At 45.3% G+C, this 17,433-nt stretch overlaps 1 protein-coding gene across 2 annotated transcripts in view; it reads left to right on the plus strand.

Annotated features, from left to right (window-relative positions):
• LRIG1 (leucine rich repeats and immunoglobulin like domains 1) overlaps window positions 1–17,433 on the plus strand; it is a 94,497-nt gene that overhangs the window by 63,149 nt on the left and 13,915 nt on the right. For both annotated transcript variants that reach the window (XM_064453514.1, XM_064453515.1), the window contains exons 6-10: window positions 1,274–1,417; window positions 2,273–2,416; window positions 7,387–7,530; window positions 11,410–11,490; window positions 16,850–16,921. In XM_064453514.1, the coding sequence (XP_064309584.1) occupies window positions 1,274–1,417; window positions 2,273–2,416; window positions 7,387–7,530; window positions 11,410–11,490; window positions 16,850–16,921 (585 nt within the window). The remainder of the gene's footprint in view (window positions 1–1,273; window positions 1,418–2,272; window positions 2,417–7,386; window positions 7,531–11,409; window positions 11,491–16,849; window positions 16,922–17,433) is intronic.

A 17,433-nucleotide genomic window follows, 5' to 3' on the forward strand; every position in this document is an offset into this window, starting at 1 on the left:
CACTGAAAGTTGGAGAAATTGGTACTCTCTAAGAGAGTCTCACAGCTGGTTGTTTGACCCTATAGATAAACATGAATGGACTGCAACTTATACAGACTTGATGTGTTGTAGGATTTGTGTTCAGTTCTTTTTCTGGCAAAGCATAGTTGACTAATAGCTTGGGAAGTGCAGTAAGGCAAGAGTCTTTAGGCCTGCAAACTTTTTAATTGCTTACTTGACTTTAATTGCACTCGAGTGCAAGTTCAGTGTTGTTTTTTTAGGCAGTTAGAAAGTAAGCTTGAAGTTTCTACGGCTTCCTCATCTTTTCCAAAACAAGTTCTGATGTTGTAACCTCCACCATTTTCTTCAATACAAACCCTGAATAGGGAACTTACCCTTAGGTTAGTCTTGTACGTGCAGAAAGGTATCCATTTTAAAAGCTCTATCTTCAGCTTTAGTGCATTGCGTCAGTGAAGTTTTCCCCTGACTCTATGGAACTGAGTTTTCACCTAGTATGTCTGGGTCTAGCAATCCATGAGACTGTTTGATATGGGTTGGTAAAGCGTGCTGTGATGATGTTCATATTTCTATTCAGAAATAAAGGTATTCCCAAAATTTAGTCCCTCCCCGCCTGCAGCAGGAGGGAAGAAAAAGAAATTTAATGAACCAAGTGGGAGATCTTCGTATACACAAAATACTATGACTGCCTTGTTATCGGAAAGAACTTGTTTCACTCTCTATTAGTTTCTTATAATAGGAAAAAATGTGAAATTTGTCAGGGGGAACTGAAAGCTTTACTTTCAAACATAGCCATAAAATTTCCTCTTGGGCTCACAGTTCTTAGAGCACCCACTTGTTTCAGAGCACATTTTTACTGGGCGATTACAAGGCCTGTAAAAAAAAAAAAATCTGTGTAAGAGAAATAACGCTGATGTTTAACGCTACTGGTTCAAATGGTGTCTCTGCTTGAGTGAAGATGGTGTGTGAAAACTGATGAAAAGGATAAATGGCTTAAAAGAAATGTGAGAGAGGAGGGATGAAGAGGAATTGTCGCACTGTCTCTGTTGTTTCTCTATAGTGAAAGTCTGTCCCAGGGTGAGTTTGTTTAAGCAATCACACCCAGCTGACTTCACTGGCTAGCTCTGGGATTGAAAGTTTCCGGTGCGCTTCTGCTCTCTCCTGGGAACCGTTGACAGAGGATTTGTTGGCATTGCTGTCCCCATTGTATGCTGTACAGATGATTCCGTGAGAAAGGACTGGGTTTAATAAACTTGTACGGCCTTGGTGATTTTAGGGAGCTGAACCGGAATCGCATCCGCCTGATTGAAGGACTGACGTTCCAGGGACTGGACAGCTTGGAAGTCCTGAAACTCCAGCGCAACAACATAAGCAAATTGACTGATGGGGCTTTCTGGGGTCTAGCCAAGATGCAAGTTCTGTAAGTTGGAGAGATGGGCTCTTTTCCCTTAAACAGCCTAGACTTCACCTGCTATCTTGTCCTCCTCTGCATTTTAGCAAGGCCTCCCATCAGAGACCTGTGGGCACCTCTGCCAGACCTCGTGCTTCTTTCTATGTCCTGTATGCACAGACCTCTGCCATGCTCTAGCAGCTTCTGTTTAGTTGACCCACAGCTTACTAAAGCTCACTGCTTTATCAGGTGTTCAATAAAAAAAGTCCTGTTTTTCAAGCTCTGGCAGTATTCCTTTGAAAGTTTGTCAGTTTGAACTTTCAGTAAGATCTCAATTGGTCTTTAAATAAAAGCTCGTCTGGCTTCTGCAAATTTGTTTTGACTGATACGTGGAAACTCTGTGTTGCAGACCTGATTATTCTGCCTCTTGGGATACCTAGAAATGAAGCTGGCCTATCTCAGTGATGTGTTCTTTCCATATGAGAGAACAAACTGAATAGTCATTGCAGAGAAATGCTTGAAACTTCCAACGTGATTGGCTTTCAAGTGTGTTTGTAAGGTCACAAGCGATCAAGGCAGCATGTTTCTGGACGCTGCTGTCGCACAACTGAGACTCTGCAAATACAAACTTGAATGGGATGCTCTAAGCCCAGTTTACTAGCAGTGGAGTGTACCTCTGCAGTCACAGCTCATCTGGGTATTTCCTTTGTGTTGTCCTTCAATTTCTGTCCTTCGCTTGCACAAGAAACGCCAACGTGTGCATGTATCCACATGGGTATGTAGAAAGGTGTGTAGGACTGGCTAAAATCCCAATTCTTGTTGGAAATCCTTCAGCATTTGACCAGTCTTGCTTATCTGTCAATTCCTTCTGATTTTTCTCCACAGCCACCTGGAGTATAACAGCCTGACAGAAGTAAACAGTGGCTCTCTCTATGGCCTTTCATCTCTGCACCAGCTTCACCTCAGTAATAACTCTATATCTCGCATCAATCCCGATGGCTGGAGCTTCTGTCAGAAGCTGCATGAGCTGTAAGTTGGTTTCTGTTGTGGTTGGCTGGGCAGGGTTTGATGCTAATGTAATGTTGGCAGCAAAGGGGAGTGAGGTTTCTTCCCAATCGGCTCCTGCTGTATCAACCTATAGAAATTCAGGAACTGCAGCCTGCTTAGTGATGCCCTTGTTATTCATGATGTTACGACCTTCAGAGCACCTGATTAAAATATGTTTGCACCAGAAACAAAGACTAGAACCCACTGAAAGTAGACAGTGCCAAAAGACCTGGAGAGTTTGTGATCTGCGGCTTGCCAACGCTTTTTAGCTAGGTAGTTACAAGACACGCACGGCTTGCCATATAATGACTGTACAGCCTGAAGGAAACTTTGCTTTATCCTCGGTATTTACAAAGAGAAGAACAATCATGTTTTTAACCAGCAGAGATTTGGCCCTTTAAAGGCCGTTCTCCTTGTTTCTCCTGTTTACACTTTACCCTTTCTGTAGGGCTCAGTTGTTTAAAAGTAAATACATTGACTTTGCTCTCCTGAGATTTCCAGCTGTGAATGCAGTCTCTTTGATAAATGAAATAAAGCCTTGCTGCTGCGGACAGCCCCACAAAGGGTGCCTTTTGGGTCTGTGGCACTGCTTAATGCCTTTTTGAAGAGACACACATGGATGCTTGCAGTATTTACAGAAGTAGCTGTCATCCCCTCGGTGGGACTGCGGAAAGATTCACTTGTTTCTTTGGAGAACTTGACACATGTGGTTAGCGGAACTGTAATTCATTCTGCTTGGTGCTCGGAAATCTCTTGCTAAACATTGTTAGGGATTCTCCTATCCACCAAAAAGCAGTATGGCAAAGCAGCTTCCTGCTTTCAGAGGCCTCACTCTGGACTCAGGCTAAAGGTCGGTATCTGCCTACCCAGCTGTGAGTCCCTAGTCTTTTGGGACATGACACGTGTCCTTCCTTTAAGTTTAACAGCTGTAGAATTAACGTGTTAGCCCAGTGACCAGCTGTGATCTTCTGTTGAACCCACATTATTCATTCAGATGTGGATTTGGGGGGGGCACAAGTAAATATTTTAATTTTTTAAAATTAAATACATACGTGATTGTTTAATTACCTAATATTTCGAACTGCTGTAAAACTGCCCATGCCTAAAGGGCTCATTTGCTTGGCACAGTGCTGTAGACAGCTACAGTTTCTTCATGTGCAGATCCTCAAGTGATATTTTACTAGAATAAGGCAGTGTCAATGGAGAAATCTTCAAGGCAACAGATCAGAATCGGCACCGTGTTCCGTCTGTGGCCTGCTTAAATCTGAAGCATCAAGAAAGGGGAGTCTGCCTTCTTGGGGGACTCAGAGTTGGATCCCTGAGATCACGAAATTCAGATCACTGCACTGTTCATGGCACACCTCTGGGAGCTTTCTGCTGTCAGGAACCCAATATCTGGTACCTGTGTTGAAGCTTTATTTCAGCCTGGATTCAGATGGGATGGGTAAGCCCCATCTGCATCTTGCAGAGCTAACATCAGCACTCTTTTAGGGAGAATTATGTTTGTCATTTCTTCCTGATATTGTCTTTGCAGACCCTCGAGGTTTAGATGGGAGGTTGCACATCATGCTGAGTCCTTTACCTTTCAGTAATGGATTAGGATCTCTTGCCAAGAAGTAGTGCTAGCAGTGAGCTGTCCTGGCTTAGAGGCCATCTTCTGCAGAAACCCAGTGCAGGACTCAGTTGCTCTGGTGCAGAACAGGGTAGATTTGGAAAACGTCTGGTGGTATGAGGTGGTAGGAGCCACTGGGGCATGCTTGGCCTGACAAACAGGATTGCGCTAAGAGCGTGAGGCCAGAGATGACATTAGCTGAGATTTGAAAGGTGATTATGTGGGTGTTAGCAAACATCTCTGCAAAATATCACAAGCTCTTGCAGGTGTTGCCTTTAGGGTAAGGGTGCTGCAGGGAGCCATCAGATACTCCTAACTGAAACTCCCACAGCCAAAGAGTTCTTGTAGGAGAGTTCTGCTCTGAAAGTGAAGGGTGAGGAAAGGAAGGACTAGATACATCTAGACTGCCTCCATGTACTTCTTTCAATGTGTATGTTTCACTCCTTATTAAAAGATCCTTGCTCACCTCCCCTATTGCTAAATCTACTGGGTTTCAGTTATCAGAAAACACTGTCTCTGGTTGTACAGGGAATGAATTTCAAAGTCCTTGACCAAAGAAATAGAGGTGGGCAGACCCCTGTTTATCTGTGCTAAGGAAGGAGGCGATCATCTGAAGGATGGGCTGTCTCTCCTTCGGTTGTTGGGAGAAAAACGTGACCCCAGGGCTCTGGTCTGATCTAAAAGCTAACAAGGACAGAGAGCTCTTGGCTTGTTATGGGCATGAGAAAGGGCCGATTGTATTCACCAGTCAGGTGCTAGGCCATCAACATCATGGAAAAATCCACAGTGGGAGCATAGGATTTCATCAGAGGTGAACGATGACTTGGCTGCTGGGTCTTTCTTTTCACTTTTTACCTATAGTTTGGTCAATGGGAATTAAATGTGTTAGAGGTACCTGTTCCAGAGCTGGCTGGCAGCAGGAGCCCCAGTTGCACGACACGTTTCTGGTTAACCCCTTTATGCATCACTGTTGACACGCTGCTCTGTGTGCTGCTCTCCCATTTCCTCACCAGGCCAAAAGGGCTGTGTAGACAAACATTTCCATTTGTTCGTTCCAGTGATTTCTCACTGGTAGAGAGATGACAAGGTAGGCGAAGCAGCAGAGACCTCTCAACGCAGATAATCCAAACTGCTGAGGAGGGGAACACACTGGTGTGCACATCGGCCTGTCCCGTTGGGAGGAAGCAGGGCCCTTACACGTTGAAGGAAGCCATTGCCAGGTGCCTGAGCTCCTGAAACCTTCCATGTGGCTGCAGCTATTGAGAGCCCTCTAAAGACTGCTGCTGTCAGTCCATCTTGAGGTGATGTCAGGACAAACGGAGGGGAACGTGCCTTCACCAGTTGTGGCAGTAACTCTTCTGTGTAGAATCAGAAGGAATTGTTGGGTTTTGTTTTGGGTTGTTTTTTTTTCCTCAGCCAGGTTTAGGGTTACTTTTGAGCATTTTTATTTTTTTAAAAGCCAAAATTCTTTAATCGCAGGTGAGGACATAATTTTGACCGGATGCCAATTCTTCATAACTAACACTACAACTTCTTTAGGAATGCAAAAGTATGTTGTCCCATACCTTCTTCAAACTCATTAATCTTTGCTGTATTTTTTCCAAAGCTTGTCCTCTCCCCACTCGCACAGCTAAAAGATAGGGAGCTCATTTGCCAAGTAAATGGCACTCTCAGTACTTCAGAGTACGTGTCTGTTTTGACTTAAGTTTTGGCTTTGCAGTGACTTTCATGCAAGCCCTGGACACATTTTTAAGCAGGCTCATTAACAGGCAGTACTAGAAGGAATCTGGAGGTTTGGAACTCAGTGAGATTTTTTTTTTCTTGTTTTTTGTACAGTGAAGGATTTCAGTGCTTGTTCTTAGCTGCATAACTCCACTTTTTGAAAAGTTTAGCAGCAGCCCAAGCCCTCGCATCCTTTGAAGTGACTTGTGTTTCCAGGTCACTAAGGTATTTTTGAAAATGCTGTGCAACTGCCCTTTGTAGAGAGATAAGCTTGAGAAAATGTGAGTAGTGGCATGTAGGTGAATGCCACTTTTTATACCCCACGTGTCAGTGTGCAGGCAACTTAAAGCTGAGGCTGTTGCTGCTCACACTCACCTGCCGGTAGCTCTGCAGGGCTTTCCCAGCTGCAGTGACATCCAGAGGTAAGGAGGAATATACTCGCAGCAGGGAGCTGTGGGTGGATGCTGCAGGCTGAAGAGCACTGACCAGTGACTTTGCCTTCTGCTACCCAGGCGGTCCCTCGCTTGGCAGCCAAGCTGGCCTCCAACAGCAGCAATGTGCAGCTTTACTCCTTGCATAGGAGGTGGTTGCATATTGTGTGAGGTGTGTGCAGTGGCTTGTAGCTTCCCATGCCCTGCCCTTGGTGTCAAATCTCATCTGCACCCTAGCTGGGAGAGAAAAACAGCTTTCTTCCTACCAGCTTCCAAACTGCAGCAGGGGTAGGACTTAAAAAATATCTCCAGAACGAGAGATAATACAGGCAAGGGGAAGAGAAGGATGGAAAACTAGGGAAAAACCAACCCTCCAGTATTAGTCACTTGCAAGTGGAGCGGGAGGGAAGGCAGCTGGTTTACAACAGATACCTCCCTCCTGTGCATGAAAGGAAACATTCAATTGTCTTGTGGTGAAATGCTTCTGGCTCTCGACTGGGGTGGAGCAGGCTGTGAAGACACCCACACCCAGACGCCTGGGGCTTGCTGTGCACAAGTGCAGAACGATAAGATACCTCCTGAATACACAAGTCTGGACCCTGCCAAGAGCGTGTGTGAACTTCCAAAATCCATCTGTTTGACGTCACTCTCCCCCTTGCAGAGCGTGGGGAAGGAGGGGACTGCTTTTTCCTCTAGGCTGTAGAGGGAGTCCAAATGGGAGCGAGGATTGAACACAACCAGGACCGATACCTCAGTGTTACCTGTACGTCTGGGGACTGAGGAGGGGTGGTGCTGCCAGGCACTGACTTAGCTGTGCAGACCATGGAGAAAGAGTAGCTTCTCCCTGCTGTAACTGACAGCATCCATATTAGTTCACTGCTCTCCTTCACTTCTGGAGGAGCCTCCCTCTGTTGCCCCTACAGAAGACTTCCCTATAACTGGGTACCAGATGCTTCCTGCTCCCTTAGGTCATCCAGGCTCCCTGGATGAGTATCTTTTGTGGGAATATTTGCAGACTGCAGTCTTATTTCCTAATCAAGCTATTATGTATCCACCCAGTACACCTTGCCTCTCGTAAGGTGGTTGTGGGAGGCAGGTACTGGTTGGCACAGAGGGGTTTGGAAAATACCGGTTGGATTGACAAGGGCGGTTGTTTGTTGTGGTTTTTTTTTTTTTCCCCCCCTCAGAATACTCTCTTACAACAACCTAACCAGGCTGGATGAGGGAAGCTTGGCAGACCTTGGGGGACTGCACGTACTACGACTGAGCCACAATTCCATCAATCATATTGCAGAAGGTGCCTTCAAGGGACTCAAAAACCTACGTGTCCTGTAAGTTGCCCCCAGCTTTTGTCAGCTAATGCCTGCCTTCCCTACATAGTTTGTGCTCTGTCAAACTGTTCTGCTTAGCAGTTGCTTTGGGTGCCTGTGTCCTCAGCATCAAACTCCCCTGCACATTGCTTGGTTGTCTTCAGCAGCTGTTGTGTTTACCCAGCTTCAGTGAACTTGTATTTTTCAATTAAGAATAGTTAGGATAATTGCAGTTGGACTGCTCAGGGTTGTAGGGTGCTTTCAGAATAGAGGGCTTCAGTGTAAAACCATGGGAACACAGGACAGGATCCTGAATCTAACCCAGCTGAGCAAAAATCCCTGAGGTTTCAGTCCTTCAGCTAATAGCAGAATTTCTCTTGCTGTCATGTTGGCTTTATGAAATTCTTAGAAAAGGACAGTTTCTGTTGGGTCCTTCTGCACTCAGGTGGAGTTGGGAGTGATTCCTTCCAGTGACAGTGCTGGAAATCTGAATATCCTCTCAAATATGCTATCGAGCATTTTTGCGTGCTGTGACTTCTTTTTTTTTTTAATTGAATAATAAATATAAAATCTTGGGCTAAGATGGTGTTGAGAAGCAAAAACCAATGGCAAAACATGGAAAATCAGAGGTTGGGCTTGGGGTCTGATTATACCAGAAGTGCAACAACACGTGAAGCTTCACCCAGCCTTGGGTCCAACCATTGGAGCAGGAACCTGCTACAGGTAGCATGAGAGTAAGCAGAAGTCTTTAATGCAGAATTGGGCTTTCATGGGTCATGAAAAGTTCTGTTGCTGATTTTCATGGTAACCTCTGAACAACAAGAAAGTTGCCGTGCTGTCAAGAAAAAAGTTTAATGTGCCCTAATATGAAATGGCAAAATGATCCATCCAGTGGTGGCTATGGCCATTTACCAGAGACTTTCATTTTAAAGTCACTGACGCGACATAATACCTGGAAATGTCACACTGGAAATGAGTTTCCCGTCTAGAAGATAGCAACTTCTAGGTTTTAGGGTTAATAGAGACCATTGGACAGATCAGTCTGACCTCCTCCGGGATGCCAGCTATAGAATTGCACCATTGCTACAATAGATTGAGGTACATATGAGCTTCCTTAGAAAACATCAGAAGATGGGGAATGCAGTTCTTTTGATTTTCCATTCCTGGAGCTGTGTTGCCTCTATCTCCCTTATTTGTACCTTCAGAGCTGCTACCTGCTGTCCTCTCTCCAGAGACTGCGGGCTCAGCGCCTTCATTTGGCACATCACGAAGTTCTCACAGTCTGTGTTATAGCACTGTCCAAGCTCCCGGGCTGGTTGAGTTCAGCAGGCTCATTTAATTCTTCCTTCAAAAGAAAAAAAAAAACCCACACTTTGATACTTTTATTCTTCTTCAGAAGCCCATTGTGGCCTGAGTAATTAAAAAGAAATGGAAACAGAAACATCTCCCCTCTTTACGGTACTTTTTTGCATCTTACTTGTTCCTTTATTGAAGTTCACAGTGAAGGAAGTGACTGGAAAGGGAGTTCAGGTTTTGTTGGCTTTTCTTCCTTTTTTTTAAACTTAAGCCAAAGTCTTTCAGGGACTGGGCATTCAGAGAGGGACTTCTCTGAGGCAGCTGTCAAGACCAGAACTAAAGGTTTCCAAAGAAAAATGGAAGGGAAGGGGAGCTGGTAGTTCTCTTTGCTCTGCAGTGAATGTGGAGCCTCTTTTATGTCTAAGGCCGAGGGGGAGGAGGAGAGGGAGTGTGTGAGCGAGCTCTAATTTAATAAGGAGAAAGGCCTATTGGGTCCTGCACCTGGTGAAAAAGACCCGAGCATGCTTTAATTATGGCCTATTGTTGGGGAGCCTTTGGTGGGTGTGAAACTGCTGAAATGTGGAGCTATTCAAATAGAGGTCAGGCCAGAGACCTCAGAGCACAATGATTAACAAGGCTGGGAGCATTCAAGCTCAGCCAGCCAGAAAGAATAGGAAATTGGCAACAGGGGCTGGGAGAGGAGTTTGAATACAAAGAGGGCTAGGCCAAAATACCCCACTCTTTTTTTTTCCCTCTCTCTATTTTCACTCATTTGTTAAAAAGGTTTTTATTCCTCCTTTCTAACACTAAACCTTTGAGTTGCCTCTGGATGAACAAGCAATACCATTTTCCTTTCCTTTTTCAAGAAAACACAATGCGTGGCAGTCAATTAATAAAAGTGTGTGTCAGAGAGCTCCTACAGGCTGTTCCCACTTGTCTGTCTCTGCCATGGGAAAGGGTTTGCCTGTCCAACGACCGGTAGCCTGTGGTGGAATTGAAGAGGAGAAATGCCTGAGAAAAGGATTTGCCCCTAAAAGCCAAACAGAACAACAGGGCATTGGCTTGGCAACCGTAGGGGAAACATAGAAACTCGGCTTCAGGAGGATCCATTTGCTCCTGTCCCACTCAGATAGTGCTGAAAATGTCAGCACATCAAAGCATCTCTCCTGGACTTGTCTCGTATGCCACCACACCATTATGTGCATCCACACCCTGTGAGGATGTTGGGATTTTATCCATCCCTTTGGCATAGACCTACCCGCAGATCACCCTGCCATCCGCCATGATGCTGGCTAAGGCCAGGGTTCCCCAGGGACAAGAGATTCAGGTCTCACGCTGAAGCCGGCTAAGAAACAGGAACTGTGGCTTTTGGCCATCTCCCTTCACACCTCCAGTCCACACACCAAAGCCGAGAAACAAGCGAGGGCCGCAGCCAGCTTAGGTACCGAGAGCAGAAGTCTCAGCCCCATCTTGGCTGAGGAGAACCATGCCAGTATTGAAACTGTAGGATTTTTTAGATTTCCGTTCTCTTTTCGGTTATTGTGTATTTGTGCCGCGTAGCCCAGAAGCTACACTATGATGCCCTTGTCTGGAATGTTGCAAAATACAGGGGGCTGTGTTTTGGAAATATTTTTCTTTTTTGATCTTTATGTATTTAAACTGCAAATATTCTGATAATAATCTTCAAAAGGTGCGAAAGGAGTACCTAAGGGCTTCGAGGGTCATCTGGGTGGTTTAGTTGGCTTTGTTGTTGGGTTTTGCTAGGTTTTAAATCAGAGTGATGTAGCAAAACCAACAAAGCCTATTTATTTTTTTCTTTCTTTTTTACTTAACATTAGAAATGATAAATTTCTGGCTATTCATTGCTAGCTGGAATTAAAGCTAGGAGGGAAGGCTTTTTAAACAGACTGTTTAAACAGCTTTTGTGGATCTCTGTGTTTGTTCTGTGTGCTTGTTTTTCTTCAGACCCCTTTGACTCTTGTAATTGATGGTCAATTTGAAAGCTAACTCTGAAAAAGGAATTCTTGCTCTTTTTTTTTTCTTAAAGTGGTTATACAGAGGGGCTCGTATAGTGATGATAGTGCTTTCCTTTGAGCTTTCAAGTTCATTGCCAGAAAAAAAAAAAAATGCAGCTTCATAGAAAATACACCAAGTCATCTTCTGAAGATACAGCTATAGACAAATACATTTGTACATTGGAATAGCCAAAGTTGTCTTAATTCATGGTAGTAGCATTTAAGGAGAGCTGTTTCTTGCTGTTTAGTTTTGGGACTTTATTTTCTTTTTCCTCTTTTTGTTTGGATGTGCAGAATTAGAAAAGGACTGAAACCAACCTGTTGCAGAGTAGCTATCTGCTACTGCTGCTGTCTCAGAAACAGGGTTTCAGCTAGGAAAAACCATGGGCTCTTTTTGGAATGCACAGTCTCAGCATGGGTCAGTGTAGGAAGAGTGACGAGTGCTGCTTTGCTGCAGGATTCATCTTTTTCTGATAACTTTCAGGAGAAAATGGGAAGCTCTTCTGGTGGCATTCTCAAACTTTCTTCTGTTTGTTTTTGATGATGGACTAAGACACTTATTATGAGCTCTCTCTTTTCCTCTCCCTAGGGAGCTAGACCACAACGACATCTCAGGCACGATAGAAGATACCAACGGAGCCTTTACAGGCCTAGAAAACCTAAGCAAGCTGTGAGTATCCCTGGGTTTGAAGTTCTGCAAGGCAGCTGTGTTGTGTGCCTGTGTGGGGGGTGGGTCTCTCTGACACAGCCTTCCTCCCTTTTGAACAAGGTAAAAATCAACAGAAAACCTGAGATATAGTAGTTCTGCAGCTCACTGCAAGAGTGCAAATGTGGTTATCAAGCGCTTGTGTTTCTAAGCAGATGAGGCGATTATAGTCCTTTTAAAGCGATGAACAGACGGTGCCACATACTGTATGTAGTTCAGAGATGCAGGAGAGAGAAACTACAGCAACAAAAAAGACCCCTTGCTATCTTCAGCAAAGCACTGATGGATGCAGCAAATAACAATAAACAGAAGAGGAAAATCATCCCATTTCCTGTTACAACAGAGGATTTGAAACAGGGTTCGCTTCTGTGGGATACTCTGAGAGTGATCTTTTGGGCTTGCTTCCATGTGCAGTGACAATAAAAGACACCATGGGGCACAGGCTCTTAAAGAGATAAAAAGAAACCTAAGGCAAGCATGCGCCTTGCAAATGTTTATAGCTTGCTTGGCCTTCGCAAGTATTTTCACATTGCTCTGTGCTTGTTCGTATTCCATTTGAAATCGGCTATATAAATCAGCCCTGTCAGAGAAGGCTCTGATGGCTTGTGACAGATCAAGAGTCTTTCTAATCATTACCTCTTGCCTTTGTTTAAGTTCTCAGCACCCCCCATCACGCTGTCTCTAATGCTGAGATGGCACAGCCAGAGGTGCAGTAAAAGTACCTCGATGGATAGCAGATGGCTAGAATGAATCCTGGCAGGCGGTATATTGTCACGATCTCATTAGAGACTCCTGGGGGAGTGGGAAGAGCCGTGGCAGGATTCATGGGGACGTAATGCTTAGATGGAGAAGAAAAATTTTGAAGTCACAGGCGTAGAGGGCATTCGATCATTGTTAAGGGGAGTCATTGGATCCAAGAAGACGGAAACCAAGTTGCAGCTGCAAGTAAAGTGAGGCAGAAGGCAGAGAAGGACTTAAGGACTGGGGCAGTCAGGCAGGGAGGTGGAAGAAGTATAGGGGAGAGAGAGAGGCCAGTAGGAGTAGCTGTGCCTGTGGAGTTGGGAAATCTTCCCACAAGTTGCTAGAGAAAAGGCAGAGGAGCAGATGTGGTGGGTGGGATGGTCCTTGGCTGCTGTTGCTGAAGTTTTTGGTTTGCCTGAAGAAACCAGTGAAACCATGTGAGTGGCTAGAAGGGTAGTGGGAGCAAAGGCTTTGTCCAGAGGGATTTGCAGGCTGTAGGACTGTGAGTCTGTAGAGAAGGTGGAGGAAAGGAGCAGAGAGGGAGAGCTGTCCTGGTGGGACATCCATCATAGGGCATCACTCCAATGTGGCCATTGGCATGGGAGCAAAAGTGGCGATCTCAAGTGATTGGGATAGTTTAGAAATGCTGGGTGCATATAACAGGACAGAGGTGAAAAAGCCAGAGGAGGCAGCGTCGAAGGAAAGAGTTCAGCAAAAGGATTGACTCAGCAACCAGGAGAAATGAGCACTGATGAGTTGTGGGGGTCAGGCAGAGGCCAGGAGGTACAGCAGGGAGCAGGATGAAGGAAAGGAGTGGAGGCAGCCTGTGGGGTTGATTGGGTTGTGTGTTTGGAGCTCTGGGCAGGGCAGCTATTGCTGCACTGTGAAATAGCCATGGCCTGCTCTGATGTTTGCTATCCAGCACAAGGAACTACTTTGAAAGGTGTCCGGTTTGTCTGCCGTTAGCGAAGGATGCAACAGGGGCTTGCGCAAGTCTAAAGACGCTGGGTTTGCATCTTTTTTCCCATCATTGACCTCTGTCTTCTGTTCCACATGGACTTGGGCCAGTTCTGCGTCGGGTTGAGCACAGGGAAGGACATGTGCCTGTGGTTTGTGGGGGGAGTTACAGCCAATTTCATAGCCTGGAAGAGCATGTGGATCAGGTTGGTCTTGGGCAGATCGGGGTGGTTGGATTACCTAACACAGCAAACCTGCTGTTGGACAGACAGGATGCTGGGATCATTCACTGACAGCCAGAGTGTAAGGCTAGGAAAATATGAGATTATTTAATTATATTTCTTGAGGCCTTTTGGGGGGACACTTTGGAGTGGTCAGTTTTAAAGGGATCTGTTCGGGACTGTTTTCGCTCGTCAGCATGTAAATCCCAAATTTGTAATTTCAACTAAGGCTGAAGTGAGTATCACTCCTGCTGGCAGGAATTTTTTTGTAAATAAAATATCAGCCCTTACAGAAAACATTTCGCTGTGTGATTTAGGGCCTGTGTTTAAACCGTCAGCCAGCTTTAAATGCATTAGCATACAAAAAATAAATGGGCACTTCAGAGGAGAACTGCCAATGAATTAATAATCACCTCAGCTCTGTGGAGATTGCCTTAAAAGCTGTTCCCCTTTGATCTGGCACAGATTAGCCTCTGAAAGGATTTAGCACAGAGCGCGTTGTTCACTGAAATGAAGGTGTTAAACTGAGAGGTGGGGAGGCCAGTCACTTTAGCCTTCTCTGAATTATATATGAAGCTCTCCAGGATGGAGAGCACAGGCCTAAATTAAAATGTTGTTTCAAGAAAGAGGGAGCTGAGAAGCACCGAAGCATAAAAAGCATCAGTGGAAACGCTGGGGAACAACAAGTTTCCTAATTATTCAAGCTGCTAAATGTAACCGTTTTTTTGATGGCTCACTCCGTGACGGAGATCTTCCTGCAGGTGCAAAACTGGCTGGAGGAGAAAATGCTGCTTTCTAATGAATTGCGTGCCTAGCGTGTAATTACACTTACGCAATCACCGGGAGGCCATGCTTGCGCCTAGCTCTGCCGACAGCGGAGGAGCGTTTCTGGACTGCAGCAGGCAGGCTAATTGTGGAGCTGCATACCGCAGCGTTTGCATTCCAGCGTGCCACAGCCCTTTGAAGGGGGCCGCTGGGTTCAAACCATTTTGGAATTGGAGAAGTGCTTAGCTGAGATTTGGAAGGCATAATGTTTTTAATGAGTTTTCTGGGCGTGGTGTTATGTATTTCTCATGTATATAGCCCTAAAATTGTATGCACCTATACAAGTGGTGTATACATTGTGTATTCACATCCCTAGATGTACTGCTTGTCTCTGCACAGATAAGTAAACAGATACAGTCAGTATCTCCAATTTTCAAAGTCTAAGATCCACTGTAAACTGTAAATAGAAGTCTCCAGTTATCAAACCCAAGCTCAGCATAACACCTTAATTTAGGAATATGGCTCCAGAAATGAGTGTGTATGGATGCAGCCATAAGTGACCTGAGTTTGCATATAGTAAATAATTTACTACATTAATCATTCTAATAGATTTTTTCAAAGCCTTCATTTATACATCCGTGCCTTTTACCAAGGTTTACATGGTTGCACGCATCCTTTGGTGCTTGGGGTATTTCACCCAGAGCAAAAGTCTCACACACTCTCATGCAATAAATAGGACTTCTGATACCTGGCTTTGGTGCTGTAGCAAGGAGCTCAGGAAAGCTCACTGTAGATACTTAGAACGAAACTGTCGATAAAGCAGGTTGCAGCTATTTGGAGCCTTTAATCAGCCACCAGCATGCCATGATAACTGTCTTTATTCTCACCTCAAATAATTAACGAAGGGGCGCAGCTCTGAAAATTCAGCTCTGGTCTTGTACCAAGTTAGCTCTCCCCATAAGAAAGGGCTTGGGATGTGCATCTCACTATGGAGGCTGGGAGGTGGCTTTGCCTGAATCTGAAGCTTTTGGTTGTGTTTTGCTCTAGAACGGTAAGATTTGTGATTCTGGGGCCACAGACCTTTTGTATGGGGCTAGGAGTAACTGGCCTTTCCTGTCCACTCAAGAACTAGAGTGGTGCCTTATCCGGCGATACCACTGTCAGGGTGGTTGACACTGAGGACGTACACGGGGTCATAGTGTTGCCCGGTGGCAGGCACCCACATTCCCTCCAAAGACAACAGGCTGCAAGGACAGATTGTGAAACAGTCTCAGCCCTCTCTGTCGTAACAGTCAGCATGATGAGCCCCATTTTTGCTTTCTACCCAGTATGGCATCTACTGCTTTCATCTACACAGAAACTGGGCTTTCTGGGTGCCAGTGTTGAGGCACCAAATTATCCTGAGATATGAAGGGTGCTTGTGGAAGGCCTTTAAAAGCTCCTGCAAATGTGTTTGCTCATATAATGGCCACATGTACTCCATCTCGTACCCCAGCCTCCTTTCCCTAGCCGGTAGCAAGCTGTGGGACCGTCATAGTTTTAGGGCCTTTTTAGGGTGCAAATAGAGGTTACAGCCTATATTTAAGGAAAAATCTTGAAGGAAAACGCTATCAAATGCAGCAGTGTATGTGCCAGATTTTTACCTGAGGTGTTAGTGATGACTTGCATTGGACACCATGTGAAGCAGGCAGCGATAAAAGATGCACCTGGAAGATATACCTTAGACAGAGAGAACCTGGGGAAGGAAAGCATTTCCTAATTAATGACATTGGTTGATGTTTTATTAAACAGTTGAGGAGACTCTCCATTTTGCATGAACCCCGCCCCGACCAGTCGCCACTGGTCAGTATTTATAGAGACCTGTTACTTTGCAGATAGCAGCTGGGCTGTGATCGCTCCAGCTGGCTGTTGCCTGCTGAGAGTCCCGCTCTTGCCGCTGCCTGCTGATTTGGAGGAATGCTCTCTGGTCACAGGTGCAAGCAGGCACGCTCCTCAGCTCTGTACATTGCCTTTTCTCTTCTTCCTTTTGCCCCTTGAAATCACCCCGTGGCTATTATTTATTGCATTACATTGCCTTGCTGTTGTATTTATAATAAGCCAAGGAAGGAAGTCGGCCGGCACTTCAGTTAGCTGCTCTATAAACGTGCAGCCAAGAGACAGCCCTCAGCTCTTGTGTGTGGATGTCCGTTCAGGCCAAGCAGCAGTGAATAAATTATCACTTTTTTACTATCTGGGGAAGAAGTCAGAAATGAAAAGTGTTGCAGGGAGAGACCAAAATCTTGTTAAACCGTCACTGCACTTAACCCTGTCCACAGCCAGCCTGCGAAGAATAGAGGGGACCTTCTGCTACTCAGCAAGCTGGTTTCCAAGCACTGGAGCAAACCTGCCTTTTTACGTGATATGGCACATTCCCTTTTGTGCTGTCATCACTATTAAATTCGAATACAGATAAAAGGATTTAATTTCAGGAGCGGAAAAGCGAGTGTACTTCAGCCCTCTTAATCTCAGTGCAGTTCAGATTTCCCGGGACTTACACTGAGCACGTATATCTGATAAAGCCACACTAATTGTGTTCCTTCTTCTTCTGCCCCCCCCATTTTCTTTCGGTGTATCTGGCACTGGATGTTTGGAAACTGCAGAACTCTGTTTGGAAACAAGATCAAGTCGGTGGCCAAGAAAGCGTTCTCGGGGTTGGAGGCCCTGGAGCACCTGTGAGTAACCCACCATGCCTCAGAGTTTGGGAAGGGGGTCTGCCAAAAGTAGCTGTTTGAGAGATCTGCTAGCAATTTAATAGCGTCTTTGTAAACTGAGAAGCCAGTCCATTTGTGGGGGCCACCTGCTTCCTTCTCATTATAAGTCTGCCTCAACTTTGGCCTTTTTTTGTGCCAGGAACAAAGTTATAGAACATATGGCAAATCTGCATGCTCTTAATTTTTTGATTTGTTCTTGGATAAATACTGCCTTGACTCGCGCATTGCTGCTTTGCAGGCTGTTAGCAATGAAAATATGCTATTTCAGATGTAGCCCTCTCTCCTCCTCCCTTGCCCCTGCTTCCTCCTAAATCTAGGCTCTGGCAGTGACACATGTTGCAAGTGACTGCTTACGGTGCAGGCACCGAATGTCCCCGTTCAGCACAACTGCCTTAGAGCGATTTGCAAGAAGTAAATTTTGGCTGCCGCTATGTAATTTTTTTCTGTATCCCAAGGCTGATGACTCCAGCAGT

Source organism: Phalacrocorax carbo, chromosome 6 (assembly GCF_963921805.1).
Source record: "Phalacrocorax carbo chromosome 6, bPhaCar2.1, whole genome shotgun sequence".
Taxonomy (NCBI): Eukaryota; Metazoa; Chordata; class Aves; order Suliformes; family Phalacrocoracidae; genus Phalacrocorax; species Phalacrocorax carbo.